The sequence below is a fragment of the Penicillium concentricum genome (genome assembly GCF_028827145.1).
Source record: "Penicillium concentricum strain IBT 3081 chromosome Unknown utg000001l_segment0_segment0, whole genome shotgun sequence".
NCBI classification, from domain to species: domain Eukaryota; kingdom Fungi; phylum Ascomycota; class Eurotiomycetes; order Eurotiales; family Aspergillaceae; genus Penicillium; species Penicillium concentricum.
The window spans coordinates 9,044,992-9,061,603 of NW_026622754.1; the positions used below are offsets into that span (position 1 = coordinate 9,044,992).

Consider the following 16,612-nt stretch of genomic DNA (forward strand, 5'->3'; position numbering starts at 1 on the left):
TGAGATCAAATAGTTGAGGCAATTGAAGGGGAGATCAAGAGACGAGGTGGTCTTATGGAAGTTTTTCAGGTTCGGAGGAAGACGTCATGGGCTCGGAGGATCTGCACGTGATGCTGTCATCAACCCTAATTAGGACACGATCTATTGCCTTCACTCTTGTTGAGACATCTTCACTTGTTTATATGGTGATTTATTTTGAAATGCTACAGCTTCTAAGGATATGTTCAACAATATTCTTGATATGTATATAACGCATAAATCTAGTATATGTCGTCATCACGAGATCTACATTGTATGTTACTGATACTGATTAAACCTATATCAACATAATTTAGTGAACATTTCTCCAAATATTCATATCTCTCGACCAAATAGAACAAAGTGATATACAATTATGTACATCGTATTCGGTGAGTCACCGGGAAAGTATTCCCCTCAAGTGGGGAAGTTTCGGCTATTAGGCCTGAAAGCTGCAGTCAAGTCTGTGAATATATAGTTACATAGACAACACTCCACATTGATCGTTTACATTTTCTCTCAAAAAAACTATGGCGTACAACAATCTGAGCACCGAAGAGATCGAAAGAGCATCCCAGCTTCTAAGTGCACAAGACAAGGCCGTCGCTCTCTTTGAGGAGATTGAACGCGATTTGATCCGACCAGGAATCACCGAAAAGACCCTAAATGCAGAAATCTATCAACTAGGACTCGATCGCTATGGCATCAAGACCCACTGGCACAAACGAGTTATCCGCAGTGGACCAAACACCTTGAGCCCATTCAACGATAACCCTCCGGATCGTATCATCCAGCCTGATGACATCCTAGTTGTTGACCTGGGCCCGGTCTTTGAAGCCTGGGAAGCCGACTTTGGGCGCACTTTCGTCCTAGGAGATGATCCAAATAAGCTGAAGCTGCGGGACGCCCTTGAGCCGATCTGGAATACAGTCAAGGCAAAATATCGCGAGAATCCAGATATGTCGGGCGACGAGCTATACAACATCTCCTGCCAGGTTGCGAAACAAGAAGGCTGGGACTTCGGCGCGGATATTGCGGGCCATCTCGTTGGGTCATTCCCTCATGAACGCATTCCGCGGGATAGAATCTCACTCTATATCACCAAGGGCAATACCGAGTCAATGGGCCTGTCGGGCCGTGATGGGTTCAAACGTCATTGGATTTTGGAAATTCATCTTCATGATCGCGCGCGCGGATTTGGTGGTTTCTACGAGCAACTCCTGACGGTCGATTAGGCTTTCTGGGGTGTTTTGATGCAAGTCACACTAGTTATCGCGGTGGAAGGTGGCCGCGTACAATGTTTTTGATGCGGCAGAAACAGTTCATCAAGAACTCCTTCCAACGCGTGAAAGACCTTGCTAAAATATCTAGACAATGCATTCGTGATGATTCTATGTACAGTTTTAGGACATGCGAGGTTTATATACAGATATTTTTTTAGCCTTCAGCCTCGTAGGAGTTCGACTTGTGCTTCGGCTCGAACTTGAAGGTGTCGGGTGCAGGACCGAGGAACATTTCACTGTAGTATCAATGGATGGTTAGTTAATGAATTAAAAAAAAGCCGGTGAAAGCAAACTTACGTGATCTTGATCCAGTCTTTGTAGTTGCCACTGCCCATTAGCGTCTCCAACTCATTCCGGCCGCGCCAAGCAGGAGGTCTGTCCTGAATGTTGGGAGGGAGGTACTCCAACAGTCCGATTGGGACATATCGATAAGTAAAGCTCAGCCATTCTAGCAGGAAGCGACGGGTCGTTCCGACACCATGCTCGTCAGAGCCCCAGGCCAGGAGACCGTACTTGACGAACTTCTCAATATAAGCCAGACGCTCAGTCGCGGATTTGTCCAAATACTGGCCGGTCTGGATTTCCTCAAAGATCCATGGCTTGATCAAAGCTCCACGAGCCACCATCACGGAGTCCACACCAGCATTTTTGACGTGGTCATCGTAGTCGGTATGCGAGTAGCAGTCGCCATTTCCGATGAAATAAGTCTTGCCACCATTGGGCATGTGGCGGGCATCCGGTTCACGGATGGTGTCGCTAAGTGCATCCTGCTTCTTGTTCAGACGCTTGATGAGAGCTGCACAGTCCGAGATGTATCCCCAGTCTGCCTGTCGGGTGTAGCGCTGCTGTCTACTACGTCCATGCAGGGTAATGGCTGCGGCACCTGGGGGGCCGAGGTCCAGAACACTAGACTCGTATCCACCGAGGACCATGCGCTCAACCAGCTTCTGGGCGGTGGGCTGGTTGTCCTTGGTTCCCATGCGGATCTTGACGGTAATCGGAATCTCCTGCGAGACAGTGTTCATGCCGCGAATAATCTTCTCCAATTTGGAGTGATGGTCAAGAAGAGCTGAGCCAGCTCCATCACGGAATACAAGTTCGATGGGGCAGCCGCAGTTCAAGTCAATAACGCGCAGGTTGGGTGTAAACTTCGACAACACCTCAGTGGCCTTAAGAGCTTGCCAAGGCTTGTTAGCAGCAATTTGGGCGCCGAACCTGGAGTCCTTGGAGTTATCATAGCCCTGAACAATATTGTCGCCCGGGATAACGGTTGGTGGTGCCATTTCCGACTCGTGCGCCTTCAACAGGGTCCACTCGGACCTTGAGCCTTGGATCAAAGGCATACTCATAGCCATCTCTGAGTATGTGAACTGCGCGCCCAGATCTCCACAAAGTCTTCGGAATGGCAAGTTGCCTTGGGTCGTGAGAGGTGCCAAAACGGGTGTCTCCGGTCCGAAGTAAATGCGACGCTTCTCTGACGGCATGAAGGGAGGCTCAAGGAACTGAGCACGGTTCTCCTGTATGTCGATCTTCGCTTGTTCGTCTGGTTCAACAAGCTCACCCTTCTCGCGGGTGGTGGATCGGGGGTGAATCGCCTTCTCTAATTCTGCAGATACTTCGGTGGCCCATTTGGTGTAGGAATCGGCCCGAGGGGTGTCCTCCCGCCTTCTCATAAGAGCGATTTTATCTTCGTTGGAAATGATGTTGACAATTCCCTCGGGTGTTGCGTTCGCCATACGAGGCCGAGCTTTCTCCATACGTTCTGCGTCCTCCAGCAGAATCAATTCCTTCTTGCCGTCCTCGGTTTCTCTCTCGGTTGAGTGCGAACCAACCATGCGACATTTCCACCCGGAATAACATTTGCCTAGGGCTTCGTAGGCGGGGCACATGTTGTTCAGGGTCGTAAGGTCCTCGCGCTTATGGTCTTTCAGATAAACACGCAAATCGTGCTCAAATCGACATTTCTCGCCATATTGGCACTCTTCGGCGGCAAACTCGTTGGCAAACATTCTCGTGCTGCAAAGGCCCTTCGCATCCTTGGATGTACCATAACTGCGATTGGTGTTCTGGCCCTTCTTCTTCTTCTTTCCTTTGTCCTTCTTGCCACCATCACGCTCATCGCGGGGAGCGGCCTCGGCGGCATCATCGGGACTAGTCTCATCTGCGGGGCGAGGCTTTGGTGTGATTTCGATACGGTACCTGAGTAGCAAAATTTAGTATTTTGTGATCGTTGAGGGTCAGCCGGACGTACTCTGCTTTGATGGGTGCCACTGCCCTATCGCGCATATCTACCTTGGCGGGTTTAGAGGGTTCCTCCAATCGTGCCTTCTTGGATGGAGGCTCGTCCACGCCCGCGGCGCCAGAATCACTTGCGGCGTCGCGCTTCGGAATTTCCATATCTGGAATAGTAACGCTGGCCTCCGAGACCTGAACCTTTGTAATTTCGGGCTCCATCGTATTTCAGGGGGAAGAACGAGATTCACTAAACTTCGCAATCGTCGTCAGGAACGTTTGGTCAAAATTTCGCATCCAGAGAATATGTTTGCACTGTTTGAATTTGATACAATTGGCTCGGTATGTTTGCGGGTCCTTTTCCTGTAAGAGGCAAGCGCAAACTCAAATCCTACCCCACTCACTGCCTCAGGCATGAGCTGAACTATTTGCGCGTTGAATCAAGACAACATCCACAATCACGACCACAACACCCGCCTCTAGACTTGCAGTCTTCAACAAGAACTAGATGCATATACCACGAAGAGTTGGATCTCCATAACTCAAATGCCCGTTGTAAGGGCCCGGAATTACCAATTATCCAACCACGGGCATACCACCAGGCTCGTGTCCACATCCAATTGTCTTGGTAGAGTGTGCTCATCTCGTCCTCAAAGCTTGAAGAGCCAGTGCCCCAGAAACTCGGATCATTCTTCCCTTTCTGTCGTAACTTAATCTCCGCTTGACAATTCCTTCGCAGCTCCTCTTCGTAGTGGAGTAGGTCGGCAAAGGCGTCACGATCATGGACCTTTGACTCTTTTTGGTCGAGATTGTATCGAAACACTTGGAGATTCCTGATACATCCTTCTCGCTCTAGACGAGCCTCTTCTGGTGTTTTGTCCCCGGTAAATATAGCATCTTGGGATCCGATAGCTCGTCGCCCTTTTCAGAGCGGGAAAGGGTATGCATACAATCACAACAGGCCATGGCAGCGCAAGGACGTCCGACGGTTCGAATTATAAATTTTCAAGAGCCTTGAATTCTCGCCGACAAGCGTAAATAGTCTGTAAGATTCCAAAAAATAGGCGAAATGGCGAGTCGTCTTTAACGGAAACCCACAGCCAGCTCAATGTACGCCTTATTATGACGCCACGCAATTATTGAGATTCACACCTTCCGTAGTACCTAGTCGAGTATCTTAATGCTAAGCTTGCTTTACAGCATGAGTACCTTGAAACAAATTCGCTAGTCTGTATCCGCTCTGGAAGTTTAGTATAAAATTGCTTTTGGAATCAGTATAACATAATATGCAAAACCCCGCTGAGGCATCAGATATGTACCTTTTGTTTTTCTTATTCTTCTCCAAAAGGAGATCAAGACTTATCAAAGATCCCCGCTGCATTGAGATCTCATCCTCTCTGGTATTACCAACTAGGAATCTTTGGCAGCCTTCTTCTCATTCTCCTTCGCCGAGCTTTTTGACCGTTAAATCATGTTTTTGTTGGTGATTGTGAGTCTGGATTTTATTCTGCTATCCAAAATTACCGCTTGTCGGGTCGTTGGTCCTTCGAGCCCTAGAGACCGCCGTAACTGCCCTACTTGCATTATTGATTTCACATAGTTGACCCCTATTTATGGATCCACGTTATCTTCGCATGTGGAGATAATGAAAGTTGATTATCATTCAATGGATGCTAAATATCAAAAAGTGACTGGCTGCAGCGATTGGACCTGATAGTGAGTGAATCTGTTTTTATGTTCCGAAGCTCTTGTCCATTGACATAGTCGTCGGGCCAAACAATTCGGCCAAGCGCTAAGAAAGTGGGGACTGTGCCCCGCTTGTACGTCGTTACTACGATGGCTAGAGTTCTTTTTTGAAGCCTACATACTCCATGTAGCCGCATACCGGCTTTGAGTTAGACGGTCCCAAGCTCTTTATGGATCAATAATGTTTCGTCAGACTGGAGGAATGAGGCTCTAAAACTTCGTCGTAGAAAGATATCACTCCTGACATCGACTGAAATTATATATGCGTGGCACAGCCTAATGCACGGGATTTCACGTCGGTTCTTTAAGGGGGGCATATCTCGCCCAAAAACTACGCCCCGAGATCAAAGCGCTAAGTGTTTTCATTCAAGAACAGCACCCTATTACACATTCGGTATGGATCAGTAGCAAACCTTTAGCAATCTAGAACTCTTAGATTTCCACATCTAAACGGCATAGGGTTCTGGACGACCTTACAGAGTTTCTATTACAGCTATAGACTATACCTATACCATCTGATGTGGCCTAGGAAAGAAGTTATTTATACTCTAGCTCACGGAAAGTCTAGATCGAGGCTCATTTAACAGGGTAGGTACATTCTATTATTTCCTATCCTTTGTATACTAATATACTAATATTTAATTCATAGAGTTATTGACTAGGACTAGATATCTATAGCACCCCTGCCAGCTATTATGCATTATCCTTATTTAATAGCCGATATTTCTAGATAGAGAAACGATGGTGTCACAGACGGCGAAAGCTTTCCTGATAATCGCCTATACCTCGAGACTTTGGTCAGGATAAAAAAGTCTTCCCAACGCAATTACATTAGAGTGTCGAAACTTCTGGCCGGGTCTAGGAAGAGGCTATTTTCCCAGTCAGCCTTCCATCTCAAAGACATCCATAAGGAATTTGTCAAGATGCACTGTCCGCGAACAGAAATTAACATCAAAGCTACGAGACTACAGCTAGATACAGTTCTTACTTTGTATCCTGACTTGGGGGACAAAGAAGGCGTCCTGGAAATCAAAAATATACTGGGAAGCAATGCTGAAAAATGAGAGGCATAAGTAATTCGGCTACTTATTGAAAAAGAACTGAATTGACGTCATTCATATAAGCAAAAGGGACACTTGCGGTTTGCTTGTTCTTAGTGTCAAAAGAACAACCTTGGAAGTCGGTCAATCCCAAATGACAAGTTTTACAGTATCGGAGATGGCGTCAATTGTTACTTTACTGTAGAAGGTCAGTGAGACAGTAGCTCAAATCTTCCCTCATGCCTGAACTGGTATTTTCAATCCACAAATACTTCATCCTCTCTCGTCAAACTTCGGAATATGCGCAAAAGCGAAGAAACCCAAACAAGAACCGTAACTCACGAACGGGGTGGTCGGGTGTTTCATGCCAAGGCGAGATCAACACAGAGGTTACCTGTCAGGTATGGAGGCGCTAAACCGCAATAGACAAAACCGACCCGAAAAGGCAATGGTGATTCCGAATGCCGTTTTATAGATTTAATCAGGACTGTTGAATAATACACTACAAAGTAATATACTAAACAGCATGTTATTCAACCTCCGGTCCTTTACCATGTATATCTTCAAGCCTACATTTCATACACTTCATCTGGGCGTGTAACTCAGTGGTAGAGTGCTCGCTTTGCATGCGAGAAGTCCGGCGTTCAATCCGCCGCTCGTCCAACTCTTTTTGCCTGCTTCGTTTGGATCTCTTTGAGCATATGAGGCCGTAATCTTGCTTAGGAATTATGCCGCCTGTTTTTTTTTTTTTTGGTCGCCGGGAGAGATTGGAAGATTAGGTCACAATGATAACCATGAAAATAACCTTGGTGCCAACCTTGGAAGCGCCCGACGTCTTCCAAGGTTTCCTTTGTTGGTGCTCCCCACCTAGGCATTCAACACTAATTCCATCTTAACAATCAATTTAGGGCTATGTATACATGTTATGTATGATTTTAGTTAATTTCATATTGGTATTGATAGGATCTTATGTATGTTGCTTTTTATGGCCTTCTCATAGTTCTATATGTTGTATTTTAGACTCAACTTTAGTGTTATAACGATCTACATAATTATTCTTCACATGTCCTAAGTTATCATACTTGAAAGATTCGTAAATTGTGCAAACCGAATTTTCCACATATAACATGTAGAGTAAAGATTATTTTCATTCAACTGATGATATCATACCTGACTCCATACATAGAAAATTGGTTGGGAGTGTATTGTATCAGACTCCAACTACTAGACCTCCATCAAATCCCTGTGCCTGAGAAAAGTAATAGCCGCGCTGATTACTGACAACAATCTTCTCGGTACCCTCCTCAATGTAACTGAAATTGAAGTGGGTGTGCCCAAATGCCCATAATTGTACTTGTGGACTCTTCCAAATCTCCTGATCTGAGAGATCGCTAGCAAAGCCCGATGACAGCGAGCTATTTACATGCCTTGGATCAACTGCCCGCTGATCCTGAGTGACTGGGCTATGATGCGTAAAAACCACGATCTTACGATGAGGCTCAGAGGAAGCAATGTGAGAAACCTCTCTATTTAACCACCCCAAGTCTGCTTCGTGAGCAGCCGTGTGATCGTCAACTGTCCAGTGCTTTATGTGGTAAAAGTCATTGACACCATAGCTGACCTGCCCCTTATGGGCCTCACTCACTCGCGAGAAGAGTGTGCAGCCCAGAACAGTCACACCTAGTGAGAGATCGTAGCGAGTCTGATCCAAGAAGACGAAAGAACCCATAGTTTCCGGATGTCCATCTTGTTCTGTAGTTGAGCGCTGACGATCAACGGACGCCGAGAATTGATGGAGGGCTTGTTTTGTCTCCTCCCAGGTTGAGTAGTATGGCTCATGGTTCCCCAATAGGAAGAAAACTATTTGGAATTGGCGCAACTGGGTTTCAATGAATGTAGTGAAGCCTGCGTCCTTGACAACTCCTATGTCACCCAGAAGGGCAAGATATGGCGCTTTCGGAGAGATTTTGAACACATCGTAGGCAGAGGGATTTTCTAGATGTAAATCTGATAATATCTGGAACGTGGACATCTGGACTGCACACTGCACAACGAATGAGGCAAGTCTTTGGTTTTGAATGGTCATGGACCTCATGGATGTCTGGGGCAATATTGACCAATTAGATACAATTTCAAACCTTGGAAAGATCCGCCAAGTGTGGCTAGGTTCTATGTGGCTGTGCTGATATAGTGTGGCGTAACACAGCCTCCTTTTGTGGACGGGTCATCAGTTATCTAAGCGCTCGGGCATGATCTCATAAGAAACCCCTCCTTGGCTGAGCCCTGAAAATAGATTCCTCTCCTCCTATTTCAACCATTCTCATTCTCTCTTGTCCTGCGAGGTATTCCCGAGCCTCTTTCTACCAGTTTAATACCATCCATTGTTACACCCGTGGACGACGTCATAACCGTGTTATCAGCACCTTAAATTGCGGGCAGCCCCCCAATTGTGACAGCAACATGGCGAGCGCAGCACACGATCCCCGACTGCTATACAGCGTCAATAATATCCGTGCTTTCCATATCCAAGATGGCGAGGAGCAAGAACTCACGCCGTCCGGCCCTCAAACCCTATCACTGCTAATGGTCCCCACCAATACCGCCACTGCTGGCCCTGGGACAGATTGGCCTGAAGATTCCCCGGAAGAGGATTTCTATCTTCACCTATACCTCCCACCTGAGCTCGATATTGCGATACCGGCAACCACACAGATATTTCACCAACCTCCCGACAGTTATCTGATTCCTCGCTGGGATATGGGGCCCGATGCTGGTGCTTTCATTCGCATCCAGTTCCCTAGCATTGGCGCAGGCCCCAGCAAAGTGTCCCAGGATGATATTGATACATTTGAATCTATCCTTGCGCAGTGCACTGCATTCCTTGAGCGCACTCCGCACCCCAAGGCCCAGGACTATACTACTTATAACCCGGCTGACTACGCACCCGGCGAGGGTTATGTTGGAACCCCAGATACAAAGAAAGCAGATACACATGGAAGAATTGTACTCGTGGATGAAGAAAACGGCAGTGTGGTTGGTGAGCTAGGGGATGGCTATAATGTAGTTGAGGATGCCGACGTGAAGCCTGGCTCTAAGAGTAAGTGCATTGAATTATGATCACCTTCAATCAGTCACTGACTACTATATCGCAAACAGGACCGGTAGGAATTGAACTTCCTGCAGAAGGTGGAGGCAACCAAGTCAGTGTCAGCAATGTCTCCGAAGAATACCTAGCGATGGCCCGGCACCCGGCGTATAAGAACTCGACACTCGTTCAGAGTTCAGCCACAGCATCTCGTCTAATCGTGACTGGGTCAACATATCTCGCAAGTGCTATCGCGAGCGGTGCGGAGAACTTCCAAAAGAGGACGCAGCCGAATGTCAAGCCTCTGAAATTCTCAGACGCTACTCACGCGCGCATCCGCAAGGTCGGCACTCTCTCTAACGGAGCAGCGGATATTTCTGCCCGTACAGTCGGGCAGGTTGGAAAGGTTGCACAGAACCTAGGTGCGTCCTTGGCACGCAAACAAGAATCGGGCCGGAAAGGCTTCGACAAGCGCAACCCACCACCAGAATACAAGCCCGGCGTGCTGAACAAATCAATGATCGCATTCTCAACCTTGGCCGACGGCATCGAGCAGAGTGCCCGAAACATGCTCTTTTCCGGGGCCAGCGCCGCCAGCTCCATGATCGACCACCGCTACGGCAATGAGGCAGGTTCCGTTGCAACCAACTTGACAGGCGGCATCAAGAACGTTGGATTGGTTTACATTGATGCCACCGGTGTCAGTCGCCGCGCGCTCCTGAAATCCGTTGCCAAGGGTATGGTTGTTGGGAAAATGCGCGACGGCCAACAGGTTGTCGTCGGTGGTGGTGACGGCGGCCATGTATCAGCTGAAGCTGTGCAGGCTGCTTCAGGCCCTTCTGGATTGAGCGCCAGGGACCCTGTTGTGCGGCGTGCGTCGCCTAACCCCACACCGCCTCCTGCATATGGTGCATCAGGAACAATGTCCCTCGACGGGACGTCAAAGTCAGGGGGTAAGCGGTAAAAGGTTGGGGGCTGGCGCCCCATGGCTATTCCAATACTCTGGGGGAACGAGATCTCGTATACGGAGATGTTTGGGTTATTTCATTTTTGAGGACTCTGGTACGACAGCATGATTTCCTATTTTTCCCAAGCTTTATAAGGCTTGTCCATTTTACCTTTTTTTTTTTTTTCTTTCGATATGTAGATAGTGAGCTCGTATATCCATAAATTTCCGACCGCATGCTATGCAGAGATCACCTTTTTGCGACTCTTTAGGAATCCTTGGACAGAATTTGGGTTCTGGCTGGGCCACAATAGGGAGAGTAGACCTTCTTTTCTGGCAATTTGTATACGGAGTACTCCATAGAGTTCACAAAATTTTTGAGGCGAGTAAGCAATGGTGTTGATAGTCATTGGACAGGATCATATGTTGCCGCTGGACGATCTATTGGATGATAGTATACAACGTTGAGTCGAAAACTGCCAACGCATCGCTTTGACAGTTGTCCACGGCCCACCTTACCCAATAAGGATAAAATGATAGTGATCCGGTCAAAGTCGAAGAGCCCCTAGACAAGAATATACTTATACAGCCTACTATCTTTTCAGTTCGGATACGTTGAGATATTTGTGAAAATGTATAAAGGAGATTGAAGAGAGCAAGGTTCGGACTATTTGGGAACCGCATATATACGGAGTACGGAGTACATATATATATTCAGTAAAATGAAATAAAAATGAAATAAAATGAAATCGAACAAGATTTGCTTAGATCGGGATCTAACCATGGTTTTTAAGTGTTTTTTTTTACCATGGTTGGATTTGTGGTTCCAGGGTTCGTAAATCCTTTTTTTTTGGTTCTAGCCCCATAGAAATGGAATATGTTCAACTTCAAGGAGGTCGGGATTTAACTGTGGACATTCAAAAGAGTTAAAAAGCCCGAATTGATTGTCAAGCTAGGGAGAACTGTACGCCATTTTTACCTTTAAACCTTTGGATCTCATAATTCAAATACAAATTTCAAATCGGTTGATCTAATATATATACCTTAAGTACTCCGTAGTGAGAAAAAAAAAAAAAAGAGATCTGAGCTTTCTCCAGGGTTGTTCGGAGAGAGGTTAATGATGACGATCGTCCTTAAGGTGTCCACTTTAGCATTCGAAACACCCCCTATTTTACTTTTTCCTCTCTTGAAACCCTCTGGCACTTTTTTGGCGCCTATTATTCTTTGTCAAATTCATCTTTAGCACCGGGACTCGAGCCCTTTTTAATACTGCAAGGGATCCGCGATATATGGTCAATTAATATCGAATTTACTCTCAATCCGCATAAGCTACTTTGTCTTTGTCTACTCCGTATAAAGAGTGAATAGTTTGTATATGTACAGAGGATAGGAAGATAGAGAAATAATATCATTTGAATTGTGTACTCTGCACTCTGTACTCTGTAGGATAAATCACTATATGTAATTAGCATTTCCATGTATCCCAAGCGGTCCAAACCACAGACCCGCCCCCAGACTAAAGACTCGTATCTCACCTCCTCTTTTCCTCCTTCACCTTCTCATCCTTTACTCTCCAGCTCTTTTTTTCTCTTTTTTCTTTTGGTTTCTTTGATTCCGTTCTTTGGGGGATATCTCTTCTTCCCCCTTTTTTCCCCGACCGGTGCTTCCCGTCTTTTTTCCTCGCCCCCTGTCCGCCCCTCCTATCTTCGACCATGTTCAACTGTTGTCGCAATTGAATCAGAGTTCTGTTGATCAGGTTCGCAATCGCGTCTGAGACATTTGCTATCGCGTTTGCTTGATTTCTTGGACATCGTGCGGCCCCAAACCCCAAGTCGTGGGTCTGGACAGAGGGGGACTGGAGAGTACTGCAGTGCAGGTATCTTGAGCTTTCCCTTTCGTTTTTCGGGAAACTTGTTGTTTTTCGACGCGTCTTTATCCTCGAAGAAGGTTGCGACCTGGTGTCCTTGGTGATATTCAACCTCCATCCGACGGTTTTTTGCGCGATTGGTCGTAAGCTAGTTTCCCCCCCCCATTCCTCCGATCGATCTCCTGCTGTCAGTTATCCAACCCCCCATTCCTGGGTAAAACGGCACATTTTTGCCGATTATCGATAAGAATCTGGGGAATAATCGAATCTAACGGATATCTCAATGCCTATAGATTGCGCTTTGAAATCGTCATCTGGCGAGTGCGACCGGTCGCCCCCGACTTTTAGCCAAACAACCCCCGGGAGGACACTGTGCTCCCTTGCGCCAATTCTACCAATCGCAATTCATACCAGAATCTTGTCAGTGCCCGCGGAAGCTGCCTCGGACAGTCACACAGCAAGTCTCTTGAGGCTTTGCACATTCATTAGAGGTATGCTATCGGCCGCGATACAAATTGCCCCCCAGCGCGTACACGTGTTTCCGCTAAACTATTCCATTTGGTGAATAGCTTGCTAATTTCCACTAGCCGTTTCTGAGGCCGGTCCCGAACAGCTTTTTTCCGGCTATGAGCACTTCTCGTCAGCAGGCCGTGTCACTCCCCGCTCATGCCCCAGCAGTATCGACCAGCACATCGTCTTCCGCCCAGAAGAATGCGCGCACAGCCTATCCCGACATGTTAGGTACACCACCGGTTCCTCCCCCGAGGACCTCTTCCACCCACCACAGTCGCCGCAGTCCAAATGGAACCTCTACCGAGAAAACGAATAGCTCCCGACAAGGCAAGAGCAGGTCTGATCGAAAAGAAAGCCGTGATCGCACCCGCGAGGACCGAAATGGCAGGCCACGGAGGCACCAGCCCGAGGAAACACCTCGGGAAGTACAACCAAGGACGGCTCCAGTCGCAAACCCCACCGAGTCGGAAATGGACAGTGCCCCTGGCCAGGGAAACTCTGTAAAAGAAACAATCACGGATATCAATTCTGTGCCGGTCAGCGACCATCTTATGGACCAGGAGAGAGAACAGGTGCGACAGGCCGGTACCGAAAATGCCTCTTCATCTGGATTCGGTGCAGCTGGGGCCGACGGTGCGGAGGAGGCTCGTGGGCCTCGAAGTCGCCACGATTACAATAATGGAAACGTGATCAAGCGCAAGGAAACTACGTTTGGGTCGTACATTCTCGGACAAACCCTCGGCGAGGGCGAGTTTGGAAAGGTTAAGCTGGGGTGGAAGCGCGATGGCAGTATCCAGGTGGCAATCAAGCTCATCCGGAGAGACACATTGGGGACCAACCCCAGCCGACTGCCCAAAATCTACCGTGAAATCGCCATTCTACGTGAGCTGGCGCACCCCAACATTGTGCGCCTTCACGAAATGGTGGAAACCGACCGTCACATTGGTATCATCATGGAATACGCCTCAGGAGGTGAACTGTTTGATTATATCCTAAATAATCGATATCTCAAGGATAATTCTGCACGCCGACTGTTTGCTCAGCTGGTTTCCGGAGTTGGTTATCTGCACAAGAAGGGTATTGTGCACCGTGATCTCAAGCTGGAGAACTTGCTACTCGATCGGAATCGCAACATCATCATCACTGACTTCGGATTCGCCAACACCTTCGACCCGGTGGATCCCCTAGACGAGGAAACCGAGTACAACTTGACCAACAAAGAATATGTGAAACGGAAGCGGCTAGACAGAATTGGTCCAAATGGGCTAAGGCGAGGTGATCTTATGCAGACCAGCTGTGGCAGTCCCTGTTATGCAGCCCCCGAGCTAGTCGTGAGCGATTCTTTGTACACAGGCCGGAAGGTGGATGTGTGGAGCTGTGGTGTGATTTTGGTAAGTTTTCCCTACAGCCATGAGCATCGGACCTTGAACTAACTTGTTTGTGAAATTTAGTACGCGATGTTGGCGGGATATCTTCCCTTCGATGATGACCCAGCGAACCCAGATGGCGACAATATCAATCTTCTGTACAAATATATTGTCACTACCCCTCTCACCTTCCCGGAATATGTCACACCGCATGCACGCGATCTTTTGAGACGGATACTAGTTCCCGATCCCAGGAAACGTGCAGACCTGTTCGAGGTTGCCCGTCACAGCTGGCTCAGCGAGTTCTCGAACATTGTCTCTCACATCACAAGCAGCACGACAAACGTCGTGGATATTGCAAACACTACCATCCCCTCTGGTAAGCACTCGCTTTCTGCAAGTGGTCAAGCTTCAAGTTACTCACATAGATCTACAGAAACCCAGAAGGAAGCACCGCCTCTCGTCCGCAGTGCCTCAGTGCGCGAACCTCCGAAGGCACATCAGAACAGTGCTCCTGCCGTTGGTGGTTTGAACCATCATGCCGGAGATGTTTCTCAAGACCCGCCGTCCGAAAAGTCCAGGACTCCCCGTGATGCCAAACGGAGGACGGTACAAGTCGAATATGTTGCTCCTCAATCACAAACGACCCGAGGAGAACCTCCGGTGGAACAGTCTGCAACACGCAGTCGAGCCCCGGCCCCATCCGAGGCCCAAGTTGCGGCTTCAGCGCAGCAGCCGACAGGGCCTACACACCAGCCTGCAGATGCACCGGCACTCAACCTCAACAAGCCACTTCCAGGTCACTTCCCGCGCTCGACCTCGGACAACGCAGCACTTACTGGGTCGCAAGCGATTGCTATGTCTCAAGGACCTCGGCCAGCCACTGGTGGATCTATGAACTCCTTTGGAAACACGGGTCGTTTGCCTTCCCGCGGCTCCTATGGACAGCCGGTGGCTCCCACTGTTACCGCAACTAACACAGAAGGCCGCCTAGCACAGCCTAAGAGCAGGCAATTTGCTCTTGCGCAGGATCCTGCGCAGGTATCGAGCACATCCATCGGTCGTCCAAGCACCCAGAACCAGCAGTTGCCTTCAACCTTCAACACGACTCCTCGACAAGAACCGCCAAAGGGTCACAAGAGATCCAATACTGTTTCCAGCCTAGGCGAGAAACTTTTCGGTCGTTCTGGTTCAATATTGGGTGGCCGTACGCAGTCTAACGCCACTCGTACAAAGCAGGACAAGCGTTACCCACCTGTCAGCATGAAGGAGCCTCTACCGAGAGAAAACTCTAGAATGTCTGTGGACTCCCGCCGCTCTATGCAGTATCCCCACAATCGCAAGACAAGCGAGTCTGGCACGGAAACCCGTCCTCGTCGATTCTCATTACTTCCACAATCCTTCTCATTCCGAGGTTTCTCTAATACTCGGGCCCAGACTCCCGAAGAAACCTCGCACATCCCTCGCCCCGTCGACCCCGGTGCCCCGCAACGCCCTGCTACCGGTCCTGCAGGTCCGGCGCAGGGTCGTTCTCGAGCGACAAGCTATGGCACTCAAGATGCCATGGGAATAGTTGACGAGGGCCCCGGCGAGGATGTTCATACCCAACCTGAGCCGCTTAGCTACGAGGCCCAGATTGATCGACAGTTTGCAGATCTGGGGTCTCAATTTGATCACCAGAGTGATTCCTTTGGAGTCCCCTCAGCTGAGCAAGTCTACCAAAACTCTGCAGACCACCCTGGTCACCAAAGCCACTCTAAGCCAAACTACTACGATGATTACAACGGCCCGTATGACAGCGTGCCTAGGCAGTCGATGCAGGTTGGTCGATCAGGACGTGGGCCGGGTGTTTTGCAGAAAAACCACCGCAAATTTGCTGACGCCTACGAATATGAGCGCGATGGGTCTCACCATTCCGGTAGCTCTGGGGCAGCACGCAAAGTCATGGACTTTTTCCGAAGACGTGCCAAGTCCCGCGCCGGTGATGACCGTTGATTTGCAAATTTGACCAATACATAAAAAGCAATATTCCATCTCAAACCAATGAGATTGGATTGATCAAGCGCTCACGCAGTTTAAGCTTTGATCTTAGAAGCAGATTCCAACCCTATCATTATGATGCTTCTTGTGAGTTGCTTGAAAGAGCAGCGAGGTTGTTTGGATACCCCGTGATACCCTGCTTTTGTCCCCTTCTTATGCATGGATTTCCTCTTCATCCGCCGGGTGTTTGATTAATTATCTAGCATGTTCTTTTTTATTTCCTTTGTCAGACTACATTTTCCTTGCTTCCTAATGTTTTGCTTTTTTTGCTGTTTTCCCGCCGTTTTTACCCCCATCTGTGATTTGCATTCCCTTCTCCTGTTACTATTATCTCTGGCTGTAAAGTGAGACCTCATTCGTGTTCTTCAGAGCATTTCATTATCCTTTTGAACCTATTTTTCGCTTCTCATTGTCCCCTCTTAGCTTCTGTTTGTTCCTTTACAGGAGGCTCTGTCAACGATAATTCAATTGTGAC

At 48.2% G+C, this 16,612-nt stretch overlaps 6 protein-coding genes across 6 annotated transcripts; 3 read left to right on the top strand and 3 right to left on the bottom strand.

Annotated features, from left to right (window-relative positions):
* Positions 1–548: 548 nt before the first annotated feature.
* N7517_003504 (M24 family metallopeptidase) lies at positions 549–1,253 on the top strand (the record flags this gene model as incomplete). The annotated part of the gene is made up of 1 exon (XM_056721234.1): positions 549–1,253. One exon carries the CDS (start codon positions 549–551, stop codon positions 1,251–1,253), a length of 705 nt encoding a protein of 234 aa, XP_056585369.1.
* A 202-nt stretch (positions 1,254–1,455) lies between these two features.
* On the bottom strand, positions 1,456–3,755 carry dus3 (tRNA dihydrouridine synthase DUS3; the record flags this gene model as incomplete). Its single annotated transcript, XM_056721235.1, has 3 exons — positions 1,456–1,537; positions 1,599–3,500; positions 3,553–3,755. The coding sequence occupies 3 exons, from the start codon at positions 3,753–3,755 to the stop codon at positions 1,456–1,458; spliced, it is 2,187 nt and encodes a 728-aa protein (XP_056585370.1).
* A 202-nt stretch (positions 3,756–3,957) lies between these two features.
* Positions 3,958–4,499, bottom strand: N7517_003506 (uncharacterized protein; the record flags this gene model as incomplete). The annotated part of the gene is made up of 2 exons (XM_056721236.1): positions 3,958–4,454; positions 4,484–4,499. 2 exons carry the CDS (start codon positions 4,497–4,499, stop codon positions 3,958–3,960), a joined length of 513 nt encoding a protein of 170 aa, XP_056585371.1.
* Positions 4,500–7,529: 3,030 nt separating this feature from the next.
* On the bottom strand, positions 7,530–8,351 carry N7517_003507 (Ser/Thr protein phosphatase superfamily; the record flags this gene model as incomplete). Its single annotated transcript, XM_056721237.1, has 1 exon — positions 7,530–8,351. The coding sequence occupies one exon, from the start codon at positions 8,349–8,351 to the stop codon at positions 7,530–7,532; it is 822 nt and encodes a 273-aa protein (XP_056585372.1).
* A 428-nt stretch (positions 8,352–8,779) lies between these two features.
* Positions 8,780–10,368, top strand: N7517_003508 (senescence-associated domain-containing protein; the record flags this gene model as incomplete). Its single annotated transcript, XM_056721238.1, has 2 exons — positions 8,780–9,416; positions 9,476–10,368. The coding sequence occupies 2 exons, from the start codon at positions 8,780–8,782 to the stop codon at positions 10,366–10,368; spliced, it is 1,530 nt and encodes a 509-aa protein (XP_056585373.1).
* A 2,475-nt stretch (positions 10,369–12,843) lies between these two features.
* Positions 12,844–16,092, top strand: N7517_003509 (putative serine/threonine protein kinase (Kin4); the record flags this gene model as incomplete). Its single annotated transcript, XM_056721239.1, has 3 exons — positions 12,844–14,121; positions 14,182–14,476; positions 14,534–16,092. The coding sequence occupies 3 exons, from the start codon at positions 12,844–12,846 to the stop codon at positions 16,090–16,092; spliced, it is 3,132 nt and encodes a 1,043-aa protein (XP_056585374.1).
* Between the last annotated feature and the right edge of the window lie 520 nt (positions 16,093–16,612).